Consider the following 22,877-nt stretch of genomic DNA (forward strand, 5'->3'; position numbering starts at 1 on the left):
TTCTCTCTATTCGAACCTTAAATTGATGTTGTTTTGGTGGGGGCCAAAAGGGGGGAAAATATGTCATCAACTGTTCTGGGATTATAAAGACACAAAAACAAAGGTGAGTTTTGGTGGTAGAATTTGGAATTTTTGACAATAAGAATCTGTACCACACCACTATAGTAGAAAAGTTATAATATATAGTATAGTGTTAAATATATTTGTATCATTGATCTCTGAGCCTAACAAGAGTGACTATTATTTTATACTTGATGGGATTGGAGAACAAAGGATATTTTGTTTTTTTTGTTATGCATCAATAAAAATAGGTTAAGTTAATTAAAAAAATAAAAAAATTTATTTTTTATTTTTAAGTTAATTAAAAAATAAAAATTCATTATTTTTTATTTTTACTTTATTATTATTAATATGAGAGAAAACTCTAAACATGATTTGGAATAACATAGTTAAATCTTAGACTATAGATACATGTTTGATTAGAATAACGATCATTCCTATATTATACTTTTATTTCTGCATTTTTAAACAAACTTAATAATAATTTCTAAATAAGCTTAACTTCAGACGATTTATAAAGATAATTTTGAAGTTATTTAAATGGTCGAATTATAAATTTTTTAAAAACTATATATAAACTAATCTATTCTTTAATAAAAAATTACTTAACCAACCCTCTATCCATTTATGTAAAATGATGTGTGATAAAGTTGAAGATGTAACCCTAACTTCTAATATTCTCAGTAATATGATGGATTAGACTTTTGATAGAAATCACATATTCGACCTATATTAATTCATGAACCAAGAAAATTCTTAAGAATAAAACATAAATCAAATCTATACTCTAATCATGACACTTCAAAGATACCATCCAATCTTTTTCCATAAACCATATTTAGTATCAAAATATGTTCAACTAGCTTGGTTGTATACTCTCTTACATAATTATATCACAGTTAAACAATTTAATTAATGCATAGTGGTGGAGAAGCATGCATTTACAATTTTATTAAGAGAAACAAAATGTATGGATATTAGACTTATTAAGAGAAAAAAATGTATAAATCTGTACACCGATAATAAATAAATATTAGATTCTTTTATTAATGCATTGGAGTCGGAAGAATGATTATGAGTCCAAAGATGAAAGTCTTAAATCATTTACTTATAAAGACTCTTTTTTTACACAAGGGTCCCCAACTACATACACTACTATTTCTTCCAATATTAAACTGAGCTATATCTTTATGAATGAAGTTTTTTTTACATGCATATAATATGTCTTGCTAGTGATTAAAATTTAAAAAGACTATTATATTATATAATAATCTAACTATTAGTGGAAGCACGTGAATAGTTTTATTTTTTTTAGTCTTTTGTTAGATATATACCAACAACATAGACTAGGACTAATCTTTGAGTGATTTAGGCGTGGCGTTTTCCTTTGGGTATATAAATATGAGGTTTCTGAAATTTTAGAACCTAACTTCATCCCTAAATTCTCCTATATAAATAGTAAAAAAAAATTCATATTTATACAATTTTCATTTTGGAAGGGAGAGTAAATCATGTGATGGTATGCAATGGATAGATACAACTTCCCTTACAAATTATGTGGTGTACGATTAAAGGATTCGAACCATTGACTTTACAGGTGAAGTTCGTCTTAGATTAGGATAGCTCATGACTTCAATTTCAACCAAGCACATTTAAATTTTACTTTTTATATCTAATTGTTATATAGTTTTTTTTGTCTTTGATCAATCATCCTCACAATATAGGATTTGGAATAACTTAAGTCATGATGCTATTTAAGATAATGAAACTTCTCTCCTTAAATTAAAGTGATGATTATATAATTTAAACCATTTTTGTTAATAGTTGTACTTTTTATATCTAATTGTCATATATTTCTAACTTTTTTAAAGGTATCTTTGTTAGCTTCAATCATGAATTGAATATATCTCCTCCACACCAAATATATAACCACTAAAGTAATATGTTATAATAATGCTATTCATTAGTTTAACAAACATTTTGTAGCATGATCATCTATGTGAATAAGTTCTATTCCCAAGAGCACTTGTGGGATTCCATAACTTTCTTTCTCTAATGTGTTGTTGATTGGTAATATATGCATTTTTCGTATCCACTATCCACTTGAGTCAGTGGTTTAGATTTTTTTCTTTAAAAAACTTTAAAATTTAGTAAAGAAATAAAGAAAGGGGAATCAAATTCTGATTTATTTTGTTTTACATTAAAAAAGACAAACACATATGTTGTCATAAAATATGTGTGTTATTTTATGATTGGTTGAAAAAATATATTTAAATTAAAATTTAATAATTAAATATTATTCTGATCAATCATAAGAAGTGATACAATTTGTGAGACAGAAGTTATTCTCCCGAAAAAAAATATAAGGTGGCAAAGAGGTGAGGGGACCATAAATGCCAATAAGACGAAAGTCATTGCTTTTATGAATTGGTTTGATACTCATTAAGCATAATCATTATTAATATTGTTGAATCCCTTTACAAACTCCTTATGTTACGCAAAAATATGAATCTAGTAATTCCTTATGTGCCATAAAAGTAACGTACTAGCGATCATTGTAATTAAATACATACGTATGTATTGATTCTCAGCATCACAAATATAGAGTACACTACAAAAAGGTTGAGATAGAGAATGTGTTTGGTAATAATGTAGCTTAGGGTTTTAAGATAGAATCTATTATTGTTGTTTATTATAATATTACATATTTGAAAGAGTTTGTGATTATAATTATGACTACATCGGCCACATTTTTTATATTTATGATAAATGCAATATAAATATAATCGTAATCACAATTTAAAATAGAAGATATAACTTATAATATAGATTTGATAAGTTATTTGGAATATCTTAGGAACTTATAATTTGGGACATTTTACACCTATAAGCTAACTTATGAGCTATTTTTCCATACAACTCTAATTCTATCAAATAGTTTTTCACCTTATACTTTTCAATTTTTAACTTATAAGCATTCAAAAGATTAGTAAATTTTCATCTAACTTATCAAATAATCGTGTCAAATATTCAAAATGATATTATCTTCATGAACATATTTTCTACTCCATGGAAATATTAAAGTCACCAACAAGTGCACCTCACCAAGATGAAACTCCCACACAACTTAACCAAGCAAAAGTCAAAATTCATCAAGCCAAACTCAAAATCCACCGACCAATAGCACCACATTATCGAGGAAAAACCAATGTTGACCGAGGAATTATGATTCATGACCGAAGAAATGAGAAGCTCAACCAACACAGTGCATCGCCCAATGTGCATCAGCCTGAGGCGCACAACCAGCTTTCTGACCGAGGCGCCCTGACCGTGTCTTCCAAGTCTGGGCGCATCATGACCGAGGCGCATAAATGCCCAGGCGCTATGCCTCAGGCGCACTGACCGTGTCTGCTAGCCTAAGTGCATCATGGGCGCACCAATTCTGGTTGGCCATGGCGCATTAGCTCTGACCGAGCCATGGCGCACACATTTCTTTTGGGCTGAGCCCTTTTTCTCATTGAGCGTTTCTCACAGGCTTTTATTGTTCCTTTGGCTTCTAGATGCTTCTTAGAAGCTTTTTGCTATAGGTTGTTATGAGTTAATTTGGCTCCAAAAGTTGTTAATAGTTAGTTGCTTGCTCTTGAAGCAACAAACTTGTTATATATAGAAGTGCTCATTCACTTCTATAATCAAGGAAAATAAAAGAAGTATTATGAGGTATTCCATTCAAAAACTTAATAACATATTATAACATGAGCCAGAACCATCACCAAAGACAAAGGCACCAGATTCGCTAGGTGTGCCAAAGGCCAAGACACCTGATACGCCAAGGAAGGGTCGTGGCACGAATCAAGGCCACAAAAGCGCTCAGGTTGACACTGCCACATCTCAATATGACATGTTCATTCTTGAAGCATGACGTACACATGAAGTTTAGCTAGAATCCACATGGCACACACATGAAGCTCAGCCAAAACCAAATGTGGCTCTGTCACGAGCCCGTCCAGAAGTAAACTTGGTTCGGTTATGAACACGGTCAGAAGTAAACTTGGCTCGGTCATGAGCCCAGACAAATATAAACTTGGCTCGGTCACAAGTCCGACCAGAGAAGGCTGGGTACTGCCAAGGTGCGATAGTCTAACACATAGGCAAAGCTAAGGCCAAGCTATTTAGATAACTTGCAATACAAGTTATTTAGAATCTTATCATTGTATATATATTTTGAGTTATTTGGGGTTAGTTACTTCTATATAAAGGACCTTTTGTATTCATTCCAAGTTGTAATCTAAATTTCCCCTCACATTCAATAAAGTAAATCACTCATTCATTTTTCTTCTTCTTTACCTTCTTGGTTGAACATCATTTGCTCAATTTTTACCATTCTTTTTCCTTTTATGTTAAGGTAACAGAGCGATGGAGCCCCTACCTGGCATCAACAAAGTGTTCTCCCTGGTCATACAACAAGAAAGGCAACAAGATCCAGGAGCAATTAATTCTAAAGCTTTGTTCAACAAGTCAAGGAATCAAGGCACTTTTGGTGACAATGCACAATCTTGGAAGCCAAGAAACTCAGCACCTAGAGGAGGCACTACTCAAGGCAGGGGCAGAGGGTCAGGAAGGTTCACAAAGACAAACAATGTCAAGGTATGCACTCACTATGGAAAGGAGAGGCACACAGTGGAAACATGCTACTTCAAGCATGGATTTCCACCCAACTGGCAACAAGACTCTTCAAGGCAGCCAAGCAACGTGATAAACAATGCAATTAGTGAAGACTTGGCACAACAAAGCACAAATACCCAGAGCCTTGACCCACAAGTTAAAGGAGCAAAGAATTACAAGTTTGGAGCAAAACAGTATGCACAATTAGCCTCCCTGCTGAAGGACTGTATTGAGACAAATGAAGGAAGCAACCACAATGTGAATCAATTGAGCATCATGCCAACCTGCCTAGACAGTGAGCCTCAAGACAACCAAGAAATCTCAGGTAATATCTCTCCTTGGGTCTTGGACACTGGTGCTACAGACCATGTCTGTCCAAATTTGAGTGAGTTCACCTCTTATCACTCAATTAAACCCATCATTATTGGCTTGCCAAATGGGTCAACCATTCTGGCAAAGGTTGCAGGAACTATTATAATCTCAAGCTCAATTATATTGCATGATGTCCTATATGTACCAGAATTTAAGTACAACTTGATTTCTGTCCAGAAACTAACAAGATCTATGAATTATAAACTAATTTTTGATGCTTTAAAATGTTGTATCCAGGATATGACTACCTTGAGGATGATTGGACTTGCTGAAATGAAGGACAACTTATATGTAATCAAAGGGAACACATGGACAAGCAATAAAGGATCTGTGAATTTAGCACACACTGACCCCTGTTTTGATTTGTGGCATTTTAGGCTAGGACACCCCTCCAATGACATTTTGAACTCCATTTGTAAACATTACTCTTACATAAAGCATGATCCTTCTATAGTTTGTGAACATTGTCACTATGGCAAACAGAGTAGGCTCCCTTATGTCAGTCACAATAACAGGTCTAGTCAAGTTTTTGACCTTATCCACATGGACATATGGGGACCTATTGGGGACACATCCCTACATGGCCACAAATACTTCCTAACTGTTATAGATGATCACTCTAGGCACACTTGGATCTTCCTCATGAAGACCAAAGGGGAAGCCAGAGGTCTCATGCAGGATTTTGTCAAGCTAATTGAAACACAATATGGAAAAATTGTCAAAGTCATAAGGAGTGACAATGGAGTTGAGTTCCAACTCCCTGCCTTCTTCAAGGAACGTGGCATGATACACCAAACCTCCTGTGTAGAGACCCCTCAACAAAACTCAGTTGTTGAAAGGAAACATAGGCACCTCCTCAACATCACCAGAACCATCCTATTTCACTCTGGCCTGCCCAAGATGTTTTGGTGTTATGCTGTCCAGCAAGCCACCTATCTCATAAACAGAATGCCTAGCCCATCCCTACAACACAAGACACCCTATGAGCTCCTGCATAACAAACTACCAAACCTCCTTGAAACAAGGGTGTTTGGATGCCTATGCTTTGCCTCCACCCTCACTCAGCAAAGGACCAAACTTGATCCCGAGCCAGGAGAAGCATCTTCCTTGGCCATAGATCTGGAACTAAAGGATTTGTGCTATATGACTTGAGGAACAGAGAGATATTTCTCTCTAGAAATGTCATATTCCATGAGCACCTCTTCCCCTACCAAAAGCAAAGCCATAAGGATCACCTTGATGAGCAAACCAATAATGACCACCCTGATGGAGACCACCCTGACCTCCCATTTTTAGATGTCACCTATCAAAATCATGAGGAGGAGAACAACCAGACCAGTGAGGCAGTGACACACCTAGAAGACATCAATCCTGGAATCCAAGAGACCAGAAGGTCCTCCAGAAGCAGATTCCCACCTTCTTACTTAAGAGACTACCACTGCAACCTCTTTAGCAAGAGCATAAGTGAGGTAGAAAAGAATGTTAGCCATCCCTTGTCCTCTGTCCTATCCTACAGTTCCATACTATCCACTCACCTTGACCACACCTTGGCCATCTCCACCAACATAGAGCCCAAAACCTACAACCAAGCAGTCAAGTCAAGTGAATGGATTAAAGCTATGCAGGATGAGCTTACTGCTCTTGAAGTCAATGGAACCTGGGACATTGTAGACCTCCCTGCAGGTAAGCACCCCATTGGGTGCAAATGGGTCTAAAAAATCAAATACAACTCTAATGGCACCATTGAGAGGTACAAAGCTAGGTTAGTTGCAAAGAGCTTTAATCAAACTGAGGGAATTGACTTCTTTGAGACTTTTGCCCCAGTTGTTAAACTAACAACTGTTAGACTCTTACTTGCCATTGCCTCCTGCAAACACTGGATTGTCCACCAACTCGATATAAATAATGCCTTCTTACATGGTGAGTTAAGTGAGGAGGTCTACATGACCATACCTCAAGGTGTTGTTATCCATGACACCAGTAAGGTTTGCAAGCTACAAAAATCCCTGTATGGCTTGAAGCAGGCAGGGAGACAATGGTATCAAAAACTATCTGAATGCCTCTAAAGCTTAGGATACACACAATCCCAACATGACCACTCCTTGTTCACCAAAGCCAAACAACATGAATTCACAGCTTTGCTGGTTTATGTGGATGACCTTATCCTAGCTAGAAACAATAAATATGAAATTGACCATGTAAGGAGCTGCTTGCACGAGCAGTTCATAATCAAGGACCTTGGTGCCTTGAAATACTTCCTTGGCCTCGAGATCATGAGGTCTAAGCAAGGCATCAACATCTGCCAAAGGAAGTATGCCCTTGACATACTTGCTGACACAGGGTTCATCAATTGCAAACCCGTACCTACCCCAACTGTTAAAACAACCAAGCTATGCCAAAATGATTCCCCTGCTTTTAGTGATCCTGTCCTCTATAGAAGACTTGTAGGAAGGCTCCTCTACCTAACAAACACCAGACCCGATATTAGCTTTGCTGTCCAACAACTTAGCCAATTCATGGCCTCCCCCACTGATATGCACCACAAAGCACTATGCAGAGTGCTAAGGTACATCAAGGGTCATCCTGGCCAAGGCCTCATCTACCCTACCACATCAACTATGCAATTTAAGGTCTTTAGTGACTCTGACTGGGCAGCCTGTATTGACTCTAGAAAATCTATCAGTGGGTGCTGTGCTTTCTTAGGTGATTCCCTTGTTTCTTGGAAATCAAAGAAACAAAACACTGTGGCAAGATCCTCCTCCGAGGCTGAGTATCGTGCCTTAGCCTCTGCTGCTTGTGAAATCCAGTGGTTGACATATCTCATTGATGCTTTTCATATAAATCATATTAAACCTGCTTTGTTATACTGTGATAATGACTCTGCTAGATATATAGCTGCCAATTCTGTTTTTCATGAAAGAACTAAGCACATTGACATTGATTGTCATGTGGTTAGGGAACGACTTCAATCAAAACTGTTTCACCTTCTACCTATTTCCACTTTTGAACAGGTTGCTGATATATTGACTAAAGCTCTGGATCCTACACCATTCTGCTACCTACTCTCCAAGCTTGGGGTACTTAATATGTACGCTTCAGCTTGCGGGGGGGGTATTAAAGTCACCAACAAGTGCACCTCACCAAGATGAAACTCCCACGCAACTTAACCAAGCCAAAGTCAAAATTCATAGAGCCAAACTCAAAATCCACCGACCAATAGCACCACATGACCGAGGAAAAACCAAGGTTGACCGAGGAATTATGATCCATGACCGAAGAAATGAGAAGCTCAACCAACACAGTGCATCGCCCAATGTGCATCAGCCTGAGGCGCACAACCAGCTTTCTGACCGAGGCGCCCTGACCGTGTCTTCTGAATCTAGGCGCATCATGACCGAGGCGCATGAATGCCCAGGCGCCATGCCTCAGGCGCATCATGTATGCCTCAGGCGCACTGACCGTGTCTGCTAGCCTAAGTGCATCATGGGCGCACCAATTCTGGTTGGCCATGGCGCATTAGCTCTGACCGAGCCATGGCGCACACATTTCTTTTGGGCTGAGCCCTTTTTCTCATTGAGCGTTTCTCACAGGCTTTTATTGTTCCTTTGGTTTCTAGATGCTTCTTAGAAGCTTTTTGCTATAGGTTGTTATGAGTTAATTTGGCTCCAAAAGTTGTTAATAGTTAGTTGCTTGCTCTTGAAGCAACAAACTTGTTATATATAGAAGTGCTCATTCACTTCTATAATCAAGGAAATAAAAAGAAGAATTATGAGGTATTCCATTCAAAAAAGCTATAGGAAATGATAACACTTTTTTAACACTTGTAAACATATTTTTTATTGAGTGATTATTAGGTAAATCTCACGTGAGAATCCTGAAATAGATTGTTAATCAAAGTGATAAAGTGTATACCACATAAAAAGCACGTATTAAAAATTAGTATTTGTTAAGTTTTTTTTTTAATAATAAGATGCATTTCACACGACTAATTGGAAAGCTAAATGAAAGATGAAAAGCTAAGACCTAGAAGCTTATGACTAATAAACTATTTAATTAAATGATGAGTGTGATAAAATTTGTTACTTACGGGTGGATAATTGTATACAAGTTAAAATTATTTTAATTGCTTTATAAAACGAAAGTTTATAAATTATGGAATTTTTTAATTGGGTTGGAAAAGAACTCCATGAAAAGTTTAATAGGATTCTTAAAATGAATAAAGTACTTCACCTGTTCAATATTTTTTGATATTTTAACTTTTTCAAAATTTTTGATGTTCTAAAAACTCATCGTACATTTATATTTTAAATTCCAATTACACGATCTTATTTATTACTCCTCATTTTCACTTATATTTTTACATTTCTTATTATTCAGTTTCAAATGTGTATTACATGAGATTATTTTTGATGGTAGGGTGTAGGAGGTTAGTAGTGGAGTCTCACCACAACAAAATACTAACATATTAACAACTTACATACTAACAATTGTCGATAAAAAAAACTACTCTTTTTGCAAAACTTTTGAGGTTTAAATTAGGTATATAGTTTAAGAAGTCGATATATAAATGAGGTAAAAGTTGAATATATTTTGACAAAAATAATCTCATGTAATACACCCTACCATCAAACCAAACCACCCTATAACTCCCATTTTTGTTATGGTGGGACTCAAACCCACAACCTCCTGCACTCCATTCCTTACGACCGCCCTCTTCACCATCAGACCACCTTATGACTCCCACAAAAGGAGTAGTTTAAATTGGTGATGGAATTGTAATGAGTGAAAGTAAGAGAAGATGCCATGTCCACCTTCAAGTGGAGAGTGACTAAGCATTGAACAAATACTATCAATGAGCATACAAAAGCGTGCAATATACCAACTTATATTTCATATCTTAAGCATTCTAAAGTTAAGTCAATTCATAATCTATTTTTCTCAAAATGGCTTTTACTTTATTTGGCTTTTCAACTCTAGTGTTGGAGACAGATTATTGGAGAAATCAAACATGCTAATTTCAAAATGGACATCATTCAGTGATATTAGTAATATAATCAATTATGTCACCTTTTGTTTACAGTAAGAAAGAAGAATTGTCTTGTGTTCGATAAAGAAAAAAAGTACCCCATTATACTCTATACATGCATGAATTAATTTTAAGTTTCTTCAAGCAAAAAAGCATACTTAGATGGAGAACAAAAATATCATCTTACATTTTTTGAGAAGAAATAAAATAAAAAAGCTAGTATGAAAAGAGAAATTAATTTAGTTCTACTAATGAATGACAATTTTCGTAAGCTACATATAATTAATTCAAAATTTTAATATTGGTTCCATATTCTTTAATATGCATGATACTACGCAAATAATTTTATAAAGGGAACCAGAAGTAATAATATTGAGAAAATTATGTTAACATCTATTAATTAACATTTCAGTTAATTTTTATTGTCACCCCTCCTTTAATTTTTCACATATTTTATTAACTTTCCTTAATGCTTATTAGATTGTTGTTACAATTACCCTTAAAGTTTATGTTGTTTATATTACACTTATATATCCTTAAAATTTGTGTTTCACTACACTTTTTAAACTTCTTAACTAGAGCTTAGACCTAAAAATATATTGATGAGTATAATTTCTAAAAAAAGTTAATAAATATAATAAAAATAAACCATAAAAATCAAAATAATTTCTCTATCATGAAGTGTGCAGGTGATAATTTATAAAGGATGTATATTTTAGACCAAAAAATTTATTATACCATTTTTATATCGGCAAATAACATTTAAATAATTATTAGCCAATTGTAACATCATTTACAAACATAAAATTAGTGAGGGGAATGTTATTTGCCGATCATTTTCCTAAATCTATATGTCCCAACACATAGTAATAACCTTGAAAGAACAAAATAAAATATTTCATGATGTCATAGCTTTATGAAACCTTCACTTATTTTTTAGGGACCACATTTATTGTCTATAAAGTATGTCACTCTATATGTTACTGTCTAGTTGAAAAAATATATTTAAGTTAAAAATTTAATAATTAAGTATTTTTTTTTACCAATCATAAGCAGTGATAAATGAAGTTATACATTTTTGTGGGATAGAAAATATCCACCCATTTTTTTATCATGATATATATACTGCCATGTGCATATATACTTTCACAATTTTCAACTTTGTACATTATTATATGTGTGAAATGCCAGCTGGTGAGGACAAATATGTTCACTAAGCACACATAGACACTATTTTATCATTTGCAAATACAATAAAAAAAGATGGATTGACCTAAAGTTAAGGAAATTAAAGGCAAAAGAGGGGCTATTGCCATAAACAATGTAAAGTATCATATTGGTGGTTCTTGTGCTTAGAGGACCAATATCGTGGGGTTGGGTGAAAACATGTTAGGGTATTTGTTTTTATAATAGGACATTTTAAGCTACATCCTTTTAATAATTAATAAATATATTAGGCAAAAAAAAACTTCTTCAAAAAACTATTTTACTTTAAATTTTAAACTATAGGTTAAATCTAATAGATCCATCTATTTAATTATATTATATTATATTTTTTATAACTAAAATCATATGTAAAACTCAAAATGAATAAAAATATATAATATCGTTGGGAATTGAGTAAAATCAGAGCTCAACTCAATAAGGATTTGTTCAGCTCAAAACTCGATTCAATTTCAATAGAAGTTATTTTTTAGTTCGAGTCCGGCTTTGATAAATTTCATGAACTGTTTAAATCAACTCAAATTGATTTATTTGAACAACTCAAATAATTAATTAATTTCTAAAAACACTGCATGAGGTTATATACATAATATCGAGCCAATTCACCAGACTAACGAGACAAATAGTATCTAGCTCAAATTCGACTCATTTATTTAATGAGCTCAATTCCTAATTTAAGTTCAACTTATTTAGTTCATAAATTGAGTTAGTGGTTTATTTTCAGCCCTAAACATACATATATATTTCTCAAGATAATTGAAGTGTCAATTTTAAGATAATATGTATTCTTTATGAAAGACAAACTCATTTGAGCTAAAAAAATTCATATTTATGATGAAGCTAACTCTTTTAGCAGATTTATTTTATAAACAAAACCTAGAGAAAAATATATTAGTTGAATCAATGATTTGATGAGGGAAGTGGGATGCAAAAACCATATTTCAAAATATTCGAATACTATGTTTTGAAGATAATGCTGACTTTGTATAATCTGCCAACCTTATGATTTAATTATCACACCGTCACGGCCGGTCTAAGTTTCTTAGCTACTATTAGGCACATGTTTATATGAGTATCATTTTTCATCGGCATACATAAAATAAAACAATTTAAAATTCACAAAAAGAAACAAAGGGGGTTATTTTTCTAATCTGAACAAGGTTATGCGGTAAAGTTAATTTTTTTTGTTACTATTTTTTTTTTTTTTGAAAATAACTAATCTCTTTCAAAATTTGTGGTTATCCTTTTTAACAAGTGTCACTCACAAGAATCGAATATTCGACCTTGGCAATTCAGTAGAGCCTTACACCACTAAATCAATGTCTCGTTGATATTAGACCAACAACATGTTGGTGCCATAAAATTAATTATTTGACAAATTGTTTCCCAAATTCCACATGCTTATAATATTTTTCTCATTTATTTAGTGAAGTTAAAAAAATTGTTGGATTCATTCAAGTGTGAAGTCTCATATTGGATATGCATGAAGGAGTGACATAGTTTATAAGTAGGAAAGACCGATAGAACTAATGTCTTAGAGTTTTGGTTTAAGACGTGGTTTCTCACTTGTGACTCTTCACTCTTCCCATACCCCAATAACAATGGAACTTCTCAATGGTTAGAGGCTCCCCAATCATAGTGACATCCAAAAAAATTTACTTTATTTGCTTACAATTTTTATTCTATATTCAAAAAAAATGTTTGACTAAACCGGTCAATGACTTGCAATATTGAAATTACAAATGGAAGCATTGTATTTTACGTAACTAATCAATCCTTGAATTGGTCTATGATAAGAGAACAGTGAAAAATTCCTCATTTCTATATATAGGTAGTGTTGTTTCACATGAATTTTTAGGAGCCTTATAAATGCTTTGGCCACATTTAATTTCTTTCTAGTTATTTTCAACTTGGCTTCCACTAGCTATGCTTCTTTGTGATTGTGAGGTACCATTAATATAAAGCCCTGCCCTCATGTCAATGGACTCATAAATGAGTACCCAAAATTATATAATTTACTAAAATTTTCTTGCATATCTAAATAGTGATCCAAAATTAACAACATGGTCTAATAATATAATATTTTATTAAATTCTTAGGATGATCAAAATGTCAACGATTCAATTTTTGGAAACAACATTTATTGAGAGGAACAATGATGATTAAGAAGACATATGATTGGATTGTAATAATAATATATTGTTGGGGTAGGTCAATAGGAATAAGGGTCAAGGAGGAAGAATGAGTAGGAGACATCTTTGAAGTGACGTTGGTATTGGTTACATAATAGCTGTCTTTCCCTTCTATTTAAGAGACCTTCCTTGTCTTTTGTAACTTGTCTTTTGTTTTAAGTCATACTAGTAATAAATTTATGTTACTTATCTTATCATCATCACATAAATAACGTCTAACAAAATAATCAAACACTCATTTTATCTTACAATCATATGTCCTAAAAGAGATTAGTTTCTTACGGTTATTATTTTTTTTTAATTTAATAAATATTTTTCACAAATCTACAAGTCAATCATTATATGCATGTTAACAAGTCTTTTTCCAAACACCCCTTAAGGTTTATTTTCTGAGAAATTGAAGGTACCAGGTTGAGAGTGGTTTTATCTAAATTGCATTTGTTACATGGGGTAACACCGAATGAAGAAAGTTCTTTAGATTTGGGGTACCACAAAATGTAGGTAATGAGTGGCTTTCTCTAAATGCATTGGTATCATGTAATTATCCATATGGTTAGCAATAAATGTGTCATTATTTCAACAGTGTTGACTAACAAATTTCATTCAAGTTTCAAAAACATTAATTACAATTACTACTTATTCATCAATTCATCATTTAAAATTTATATAAAAGTTTGCTAGTTAGTAAGTTTTTGAATATGGGAAAAAGAAGGAGCCTTATGAATCATGACATATATGTATAATAGAGTTTTCTAGGCCTTTTGGTTTTCTAATGAGATAATTAATGGATTTAATATGTATACATAATATATTAACAGTGTAAATGTTAGTTATATAATATCATTATAAAGATTATACATAATTAATATATCTTTTACTATTTATCAATGATAGTTAAATATGAATAATAGATGATGAATAATAATATATAAAACTAATGTATCGTTGGTACATTTATTATTTTCTCAATCACCATATAATAAATTCTTCCATAAATATCTGTCTCAATACCAATTGACTTTATATCATTTCTCTCTACCTTGTCATTAATATTTTTTCTATTACTCTTGTGAATTCAACATATTAAATGAGGGTCAATGTAAAAAATAAAAATCAATATATTCATGAACTTCTAAACTAACACATAAAGAAATTCTTCAAAATGGATTTTCTAAATAGAAAAATGAGGTAATATTAACATTTGTCCTTATCCATGCCCTAATCACAGACTCTTTAGATTTTATAACACCACAATCTCCAAACTCTTTAGAATTGAACTATCACATTCTATCCTCTTAGTTTAATAGTTTTATATCCCATTGCAAATAGGTTGAATTTGAAGGATCAATTTTTCAGCCAAGAATTATAGAAAATCATTTTATTGGATAAATATTTGGCATTTCAAATAAAATGTAAACTACTACTCTAGAGTCTTAGTTACCATGTTATACATGCATCTTGAAATGAGTTAAGGTGTCAAATTTTAAGATTCTTATTCATTCTACAACCACCAATGGGCGTTAGTTCAAGTGGTGCATGCTTGATTAAATGTTCATTGGGAGAGTTAGCCCCACATACTTGTGGATTTCTTGACTCAGATATGATTGCCTCTAGTGTGAGGATACATGTGGGGAACCAAAAAAAAAATTCTACATCCAAAATAATCTACCTAGGGACGATCAAGTTCATGTGCCAATGAAAAAACCTTTTCAAATGAATTTTTTCATATAAAAAATGATGATATCAAATTCAAGAGTACATGTTTATAAGATCTTTTAGTGTCTAAAAAAATACTTTAGGCATGTTCAAGAGCACATGTCAACATAATTTGCCTTAAGAACTTATTTTAACAAATATGTTCAATCAAAAAATCATTCACCAAAAATCATGACAATCCTAAAATGTCAAAATAATTTGAAATCAGAATGCCAACAATCAACAAGATATTGGTCTAGTAGTATAATATCCTATTGGATCATAGAATGACCAAAATATCAAATGTTCGATTCTTAGAAATAACATTTGTTGAAAGTGGCATAAAAATCGAAATGTCAACAAAATTAAAAAAAACTCCAATTAAAATTTTCAGTTTAAAAAGTCAACATAATTTACAATAAAAACTTATTCAAACAAATTTACCACAAATCACTTATAATCCAAATGGTAACTTAAGTCTTGCACCAATGAACTCAAAAGTAAACTCATACAAAACATACAAGATGAAATTAATTGTGAGTATCCCACCTAGCTTAGTTTAATTTTGAAGCCTTGTATATCCTGTCACAAACTATGCTCAAAATTATATTATATAAGACTACATAACCAACATGTAAGATTTATCAATACAAAGTTTAGTATGTCATATTAGTATATTACCATCCTCTAAATAAATAACTAACAAAACAAACTAAAGTTTCAGGTAAACATTCACCACAAAATTTGAAAATCCAAAGTCAAACTAAAATGTAATGTATGCAACTTCTCCTCAAAACAGGAGCTAAAATAACAACAGTAAATTTTAATCCATTCCCCTAAGAGGATTTATAGCAGAAGTAACTTAAGGCTACCTTGAAAAACCTCTGAACACCTCACTAGGAAAATTGGTTTACAGCACCTTTTATATCTAAACTTTCTTAGAAAAGATAGGTGTAACCAAGCACCAACAAAACCAGTACCAACAGAGCAGCAGCTGCAGCCCAAACCAAGTAATTGTTGGACTTTTTCCGCTTGACAATAGCTTTTTTAATCGGATCAGGGCCAACGGCTCGGCTCCTGGACCTGATACCAGCCTTTGGGACCTTTTCCTTCACTGGAGCCGCAACCTCAACCTCAGTCTCAACGTTATCATCAACCTTTTCTGGTTCTGTAGCCTCCACTCCTGCATCTTCTGGTTCCTCAGCTGTAGTGCCAGACGTTTTCTTCTTTGCTTTCTTCTCACGGTCCTAAAACAAATTTCAGAACTAAAATTAATGTGTATATATATAACTAGATTTTACTTATGGAAATATATATGTGCGTATATCAGTGGACGAATAAAAAGTATTGTATCAACAATCACCTTATGTATTAACTAAATTTCATATATGGAAAAATATATCAATGGAAGAAAAAAAGAATTGTGTCAACAATCACCTTAAGCTTCTTCTCAGCTTCTTTTTGTGCTCTTTGAGCTGCTTTAATTGCAGCTTTCTCTGCTAACTTCTTCTTCCTTTCCAAGGCCAGCTTTTGCTTCGCAATTTCCTCTTCTCTTTTTATCTCTTTCAGCTTTTTAGCATCAATTTCAGGCTTTTTGATAGGAGTCTCCTTGTGAGGATTTTCATATTCAAATTCGCCAGCTTCTGCTAAATCCTTATTATCCGGTTTGGACTTCGAATCTTTATTTTTGTTTTTGGTTTCTTTCTCAGCCACCTGAGTAGGCAAAGTTTCTTGTGGAGAAGGCTTAGGCTCCTCCTTCGGATGTTTCGGGATGGTTTTTGATAATGCATCAGCCTCAGCAGGTTTTGGCACTTCCACCAGTGGCTTTTCATTTGGGTTCCTAATACGCCCATCCCTACTCAACTGCCGCACGTCCAATGATGTCAAAATTCTTTTCTCATAGTCATTCCGAAAAGTTTTGTCACTGTTCCAGAGTGACATAAAGTTCTCAACCTGGAATCAGAAAATAAAATAAAAACATTAAATAAAATTGCAAGCAGAAGCCATCACCAGCCAAGAAAAGCGAGAGAAAGCGATCAGATGGTTAAAGTTCGATGCCATTATTAAATATCCAACAGCTCCAAAAGAATGAATATTAGTAGATGATGGTTTCTGATCTGAAGAATGAATATTATGTAGATAAAACCTCTGTCTGTGCAAATTCCTCGAGAGCATTAATATCTTTCTTTGCAGCAAGCTCCTTAGCTTTGTTCAAAAGTTGACGACTTTGGTAGAAATAGGCATTCTGAATAAGATAATACCAGTTAAAATTAATTCTGTAGTGTAACATCACATGACTGAAAAAGCAAGCATCTTTAAGAATAATGACAATAAATTGTTAGAAATTTACATCAAGGAAAAAACACTAAACAGTAGATGAAGTATATTTACCATGAAAACAAATGCAAGACAAAAATTCTACTTTCTTAGGTTGGCTGTCTGTATTGTTACTAGTTTGTAACTGTGATAAATAGATTTCTAAATCAGAAAATTGTCGGTACAGATTTCCGAAATAGTATGACTAACTGGGGTACCTGGTATGGATGAAGTAGGACTATTAAAAAACATAAATGGAAGTCATTCAATGATGAAAATGATCAAAACACCTCAATTTCAATTCCGTCTTTGAAAAAAAAATCATATGATAGAGAGAAAATAAGGTTCAACGAAAACAATTTCCAACTTCCATATTCTCCACCTTCTCTACCATGCACCAAGTGAAAATCATAGCCATTTTTCCCCACTGCGTTGTGCATTCCTTATATTCCACATCCTCATTTTCTACTTATACTACCAAGCACACCCTAAAACAATATTGGACACTAGATGGTGCTCATATTTAAAGCGAGACATACCGCATCACCGCGCTGCTTTCTCAACTGCTGAATGCCCTCAAAATCCTTGTCCTTCTTCTTGGTAATAGCTTCCAGTTCATCCTGTAGAGATTGGATCTCTTTGTCTATGGTTTTCAGTTCCTCATCAATTTTCTTGATCTTGGCACTAATGGCTTGTCTCTCCTTAATCACTCCAGACAAATCTCCACCCATTTGCTGCAATGACAGAACTCGGAATAACTTTTTGAATAATACACATTTTAAAAACTCGGAACACTTGAGAAAAAAGAAGCTCAAGAGAACAAATAAAAACAAAAGTGTCTTACCTTAACCTGATCTTTAATGGCATCTTTCTGCCCGATAGACTCCTGTAACTTGGCCCTCACGGCAGCATTAGCTATAACTTTCTCCCTTGTCCCCTCAAGCTGTTTGATTTCTCGAATGATCTGCTTCTCCTCGGACAATGGAATGCTTTCATGCTGAATGCGGTATTGTAAGCTATATATCTACATCCATCAAAGCATATGGGAGTAGTTGGTGAATGGAGAATAGATGTTGAGATTAACTACAATGCATACAAAGCAATGAATTCTGTAATAAAAAGAACTCGGGGCTCATTACATACAACATCATTAAGTTCCTCCTCAGATGAGCATAAACCACCCCGACCCGCATTGTTAGCAGTACGCAGCTTGCCCAGTGCCTGCTGCAGAGGTCCAATCTCTCTCAATTTCTCATCCACTGTACTCTGGTATTGCCTGCGGTCACCATTTAGAGACTTAATCTGAGAAATCAACTCGGCTCGCTCTGACTGCAATTAAGAGTTTAAAGACCAAATATACAATTGCATTAGATGTCTGTTGAAATGGAGTTGGCATGTCATGTCACTCCATGAGTATATAAGTTTCAAGGAATCGACAGCCCCTTGTTAAGTGTTATTCAAGCCCCATTAAATTTTTGTTACATATTTCCAATCGAAGAGATGTAAAGCTAATACATAAAAAAAAACATATTTCTTAAACATAAGTACTTCAATTGATCCCACAACATCAGACAAGTGACAACAGTAAGTTTTTGTCCGAAAAACATATTTCCCGTTATCCAAATGCAGCTTCCTAGCACAAAATGGACTCATATCAATAGGAGAAATATGTATTTAAACTGGGTTTATGCTCAAACTAACCTAATGGTGGCAAGAAGAGGAAATGACGAAGAGTTACTTTTTTAACCGAAAATGCACATGTGGAAAAGTGCTGCAAGAACAGATATAAAAATTAAATGACTTTGCATAAGAAGACAGCATAAGGGGTCGTGACTGTCCAACACAGCTTGACACTTGACAGTCATCACTTGACTGTCAGAGAGGGAAATATGACAATGAAGAGGACTGAAGGAGTACCATTAATACACAGACCAACGTTGTCAAAGGGAAAATAAACAGTAAAGGGAGCAGGAGAGTTTACATGCCTTGGTCGGGAGGCACAAAAATGTGTACGCCTCTTGTACAAGAAGTGTTACTGTTGACATTAGAAAATAAAATATTTGACTCTTTTGCATTAATTTTCATATACATTAACTACTCAAGCATAACAATTGTAGTAAGAATAAACGAATAAATGTTCAAATTAAAAAACTCAAGCTGCTTGCTGATTAGAGTCCCAAATACTGACAAACAGTTGGTAGTTACAGATAAGACGCACATATGGCACTGACATCTCCTGAGGCCTCGCCTTTGCACCTTCTGGATTTCGTGCAGACCCTATAATTCTACAATGAGACATCCTATTTAGCTCCTTGGATTCTCTACCCATTTTGAACACCACTAAAAACAGTTCAATTTTAAACAAGCAACCATAACGAACAATTCTCAACTCACCCGCTTTGCCTTCAGTGCTTCAGTGACCCGAAACCGGGCTTGACTTTTCTTGTTCATCTCTTTATCAATCTGATCAATTTTAGATTTGATGTTTGGATCATCATAAGGCCGGCACCTGACAAAATAAAAGGAATGAATCTGCTTAGGTGCAGGCCACTCTTCAACTGCATCTTTCGGAACAGTGGCTTCTAAAACATCTTTCACATCCCCTTTCGCAGATTCATCTCCATGTGACCCAAATTTTATGGGTTCACCAGCTCCCAGAGCTTGTTCCAGTTTGGAATTATCCTTTTCATGTAAAACAGATTGGCCTATTTCCGCATCGTTCTCCACTGGTCCTTGAACCGCCTCAAATCCAGCAACCTCAAGCGCCATAGCTCCAACTACAAGACACCCTCACACAACCAAAGAAACCTAATTTCATAGCAAACAAAAAGGGAGGAAAATCTTAATATCAATAAATAGGAGATTCAGTAGCATGCACAATTCAATAGTTTGATCCACATGCTCAATAAGCAAGCAAACAAATGCTAAAGAATGAATCACAACGAAAAAAAATCAGGAACAAAAAAAAAACACAAATGCTGAATTCATGAATTCAAAAAGCCACAGAACATATGAATGGCAAATCTATAAGAATGATAACACATCAATTTCATCAATTTGATCACAAACAACTAAATTCAGAAGAACAAGTGAAATAAACAAAGGGATCTAAATAATACAATCTACATCTCAAACATGCAAAAGAAACAAACCACAAATACCCCAACTTGAATAAACTGATAAAAATCTGATTTTTCGGGTAAAAATCCCAACTTTTTCTATGATCATGCAAATTCAATTCCTAGAAAACGAAAACATGAATGTCAAAAAACATAATTCCAAAAGGGCATGATCTGAATATACAAAAAATCATTGATGAAACATAAAAAAAAGTAGTAAATCCATGAAGAAACTTATGATTGGATAAAAAGAGAATGAATAAAGAAATAAAAGAGAGAATACCGGTGTGAATAGAAAAGACCCCTTTGAAAAAAGTCTCTCCAAAACAAGTTGCAGAGAGAGAGAGAAAATTATGTAACAGTGGCAGTATTTATATAAATGAATGTGAAGATTAATTCAGGTTCAGCATTGGATTTCGCTATCTTCATTTCTCCAAACAGTAAAAACGTTGGACTACCGTTTTTCTTGTCACTGTTATTTTAAGGATTTTTTACTTCTTTTTTTTTATTTTTTATGTTTTTGTTTTTTCCCTCTTTTTTGGAAAAAAACAAATTCAGATGTAGAATTTGTGTGATTTGCAATTTTGGTTCAATCCATGTTGTTGTTTTTTTGTAAAAAAAATGAAATTGACAAAGTGGGAAAAAAAATTCTTTCAGTAAAATATTTGATTTTTTTACCTATGGAGATGCTTATAATAGATCTTATTATAAATATAAAAAGAGGAGTTGTTTGAAGGATATTTTTATAGATTTGAATTATTATTTCCTACAATTTTATCAATTGACCTAATTCTAGGAAATAATAATGAATTTTTAAAACATCTATCATGTTCTCTTTATTACACTATGATACTATACACTATCTACTCCCTCCTTTTTAGGGTCTTACAAGAAGAAAATAAGGAGTTCTTGATTTACTGTATTTTGAAAGATCAACACTATCATAATAATAATTTTTACAACTTTTCATTTGTCTAGGTCAATTATTAAAATTAGACACGTCAATATTTAGATCTCATAAGGGTAACTTCTTACCCGTCCTAATTAAACTAATTTTGTTGGCATGTGATTTCTATCTATACATGTTTGTTCAATTGTGATTTTTAAACATATTTTTTAATTATTTTTGCTAGTAATTTAGGGCATTCTCCTATATCATTTCATGTATAAGTGATTCACAAAATATTCACATATATATCATTTTATCAAAATATGTATACATAATACTAAATAAGGTTGAGGTTGAGAAGATTTTATCTAAAAATGGATAATACAATATTTTAATCGAGTTTATGATCAAAAGTTAATCTGATCATATTTAGAGTTACAGAGGCCTTCGGACCTAGGGTCAAGTATTACTTCAAATATTAGTTCGATCAATATTAGGATGGAGTAAGAAAAAGTATTACTCAACCAAATCTAGTTATAATCACCCATAATATTAATAGAGAGATTACAGATGATGAAAAGTTGTGGATATAATTATTTTATAGAGATAGTCAAAGGTAAATTAGGAAATTTTTTATTTTTAATGATTTAATATTATATAATTAATAAAATAAGTAATATATTTAATGTTATATTTATTAATCAATGTTTTTATATAATCAAATTAATCTATTTGAAAATGTATTGTTATCCCTTCCAATAAATATCACTTTAAAAATCGAATCTTTAATATTTTTTTATCTAGGAATTCAGTAGAACCTTATGTCACTCGACTAACATTTTATTAATATTTCTTAACTAATGTGTCTCAGCTTTAAAATTACTTAGAAAATATGAAGGAAGCAATAGGCTTTATATTCTAAAATAATTTTACTCAATCAACCCCTTCTTCTTACCTCTTATTTACTCTCAATAGTAGACATGCTACGTTTATATCAATCTTCAACTCTAGAATGCCTAAAATTTTGACGCATAATATTGTTGCAAATGAAATAATCAATTCAAATTTGAAGTAATTAATTTCTTAAATATTTCGCATAGAAAGATATTATTGCATATTGCAAATCCTTTATCCGTTTTTTAATGATTAAATACTTAAGCTAGTTATTCAAAACTTATAAAGGGGCTAGGATTCAAACTGCAATGTATTTTTGAAAAACAATTGTATTCATAAACCATAATGTATACATATAATTACATATTCAACATATATAAATTTTAAGGTTCTCCCCATATATATATATATACATATATATATATATA

The 22,877-nt window shown here is 33.1% G+C and overlaps 1 protein-coding gene across 4 annotated transcripts; it reads right to left on the reverse strand.

Moving 5' to 3' along the window:
* LOC109334469 (proton pump-interactor 1-like) lies at positions 15,830–21,056 on the reverse strand. 4 transcript variants are annotated; one of them, XM_019570269.1, is made up of 9 exons: positions 20,950–21,056; positions 19,942–20,355; positions 18,691–18,876; positions 18,392–18,571; positions 18,087–18,281; positions 17,378–17,476; positions 16,669–17,184; positions 16,146–16,478; positions 15,830–16,115 (listed from the first exon to the last, which is right to left on the reverse strand). In XM_019570269.1, the coding sequence occupies exons 2-8, from the start codon at positions 20,314–20,316 to the stop codon at positions 16,170–16,172; spliced, it is 1,860 nt and encodes a 619-aa protein (XP_019425814.1). In that variant the 5' UTR covers positions 20,317–20,355; positions 20,950–21,056; the 3' UTR covers positions 15,830–16,115; positions 16,146–16,169. The 4 variants fall into 4 exon arrangements, with proteins under 4 accessions (XP_019425814.1, XP_019425817.1, XP_019425816.1 ...); XM_019570272.1 differs by having other exon boundaries at positions 15,856–16,478; positions 19,942–20,221; positions 20,252–20,355; XM_019570271.1 differs by having other exon boundaries at positions 15,856–16,466.

Source organism: Lupinus angustifolius, chromosome LG19 (assembly GCF_001865875.1).
Source record: "Lupinus angustifolius cultivar Tanjil chromosome LG19, LupAngTanjil_v1.0, whole genome shotgun sequence".
In the NCBI taxonomy this organism is placed as follows: Eukaryota; Viridiplantae; Streptophyta; class Magnoliopsida; order Fabales; family Fabaceae; genus Lupinus; species Lupinus angustifolius.

Coding starts and splice junctions, on each gene's coding strand:
- LOC109334469 (XM_019570269.1), bottom strand. CDS start 20,316: ATGGCGCTTGAGGTTGCTGGATTTGAGGCGGTTCAAGGACCAGTGGAG. Junction 17,477..18,086: donor GAAAGCAGCGCGGTGATGCG/GTATGTCTCGCT, acceptor TATCTTATTCAG/AATGCCTATTTCTACCAAAG. Junction 17,185..17,377: donor AGGAATTTGCACAGACAGAG/GTTTTATCTACA, acceptor TTCTGATTCCAG/GTTGAGAACTTTATGTCACT.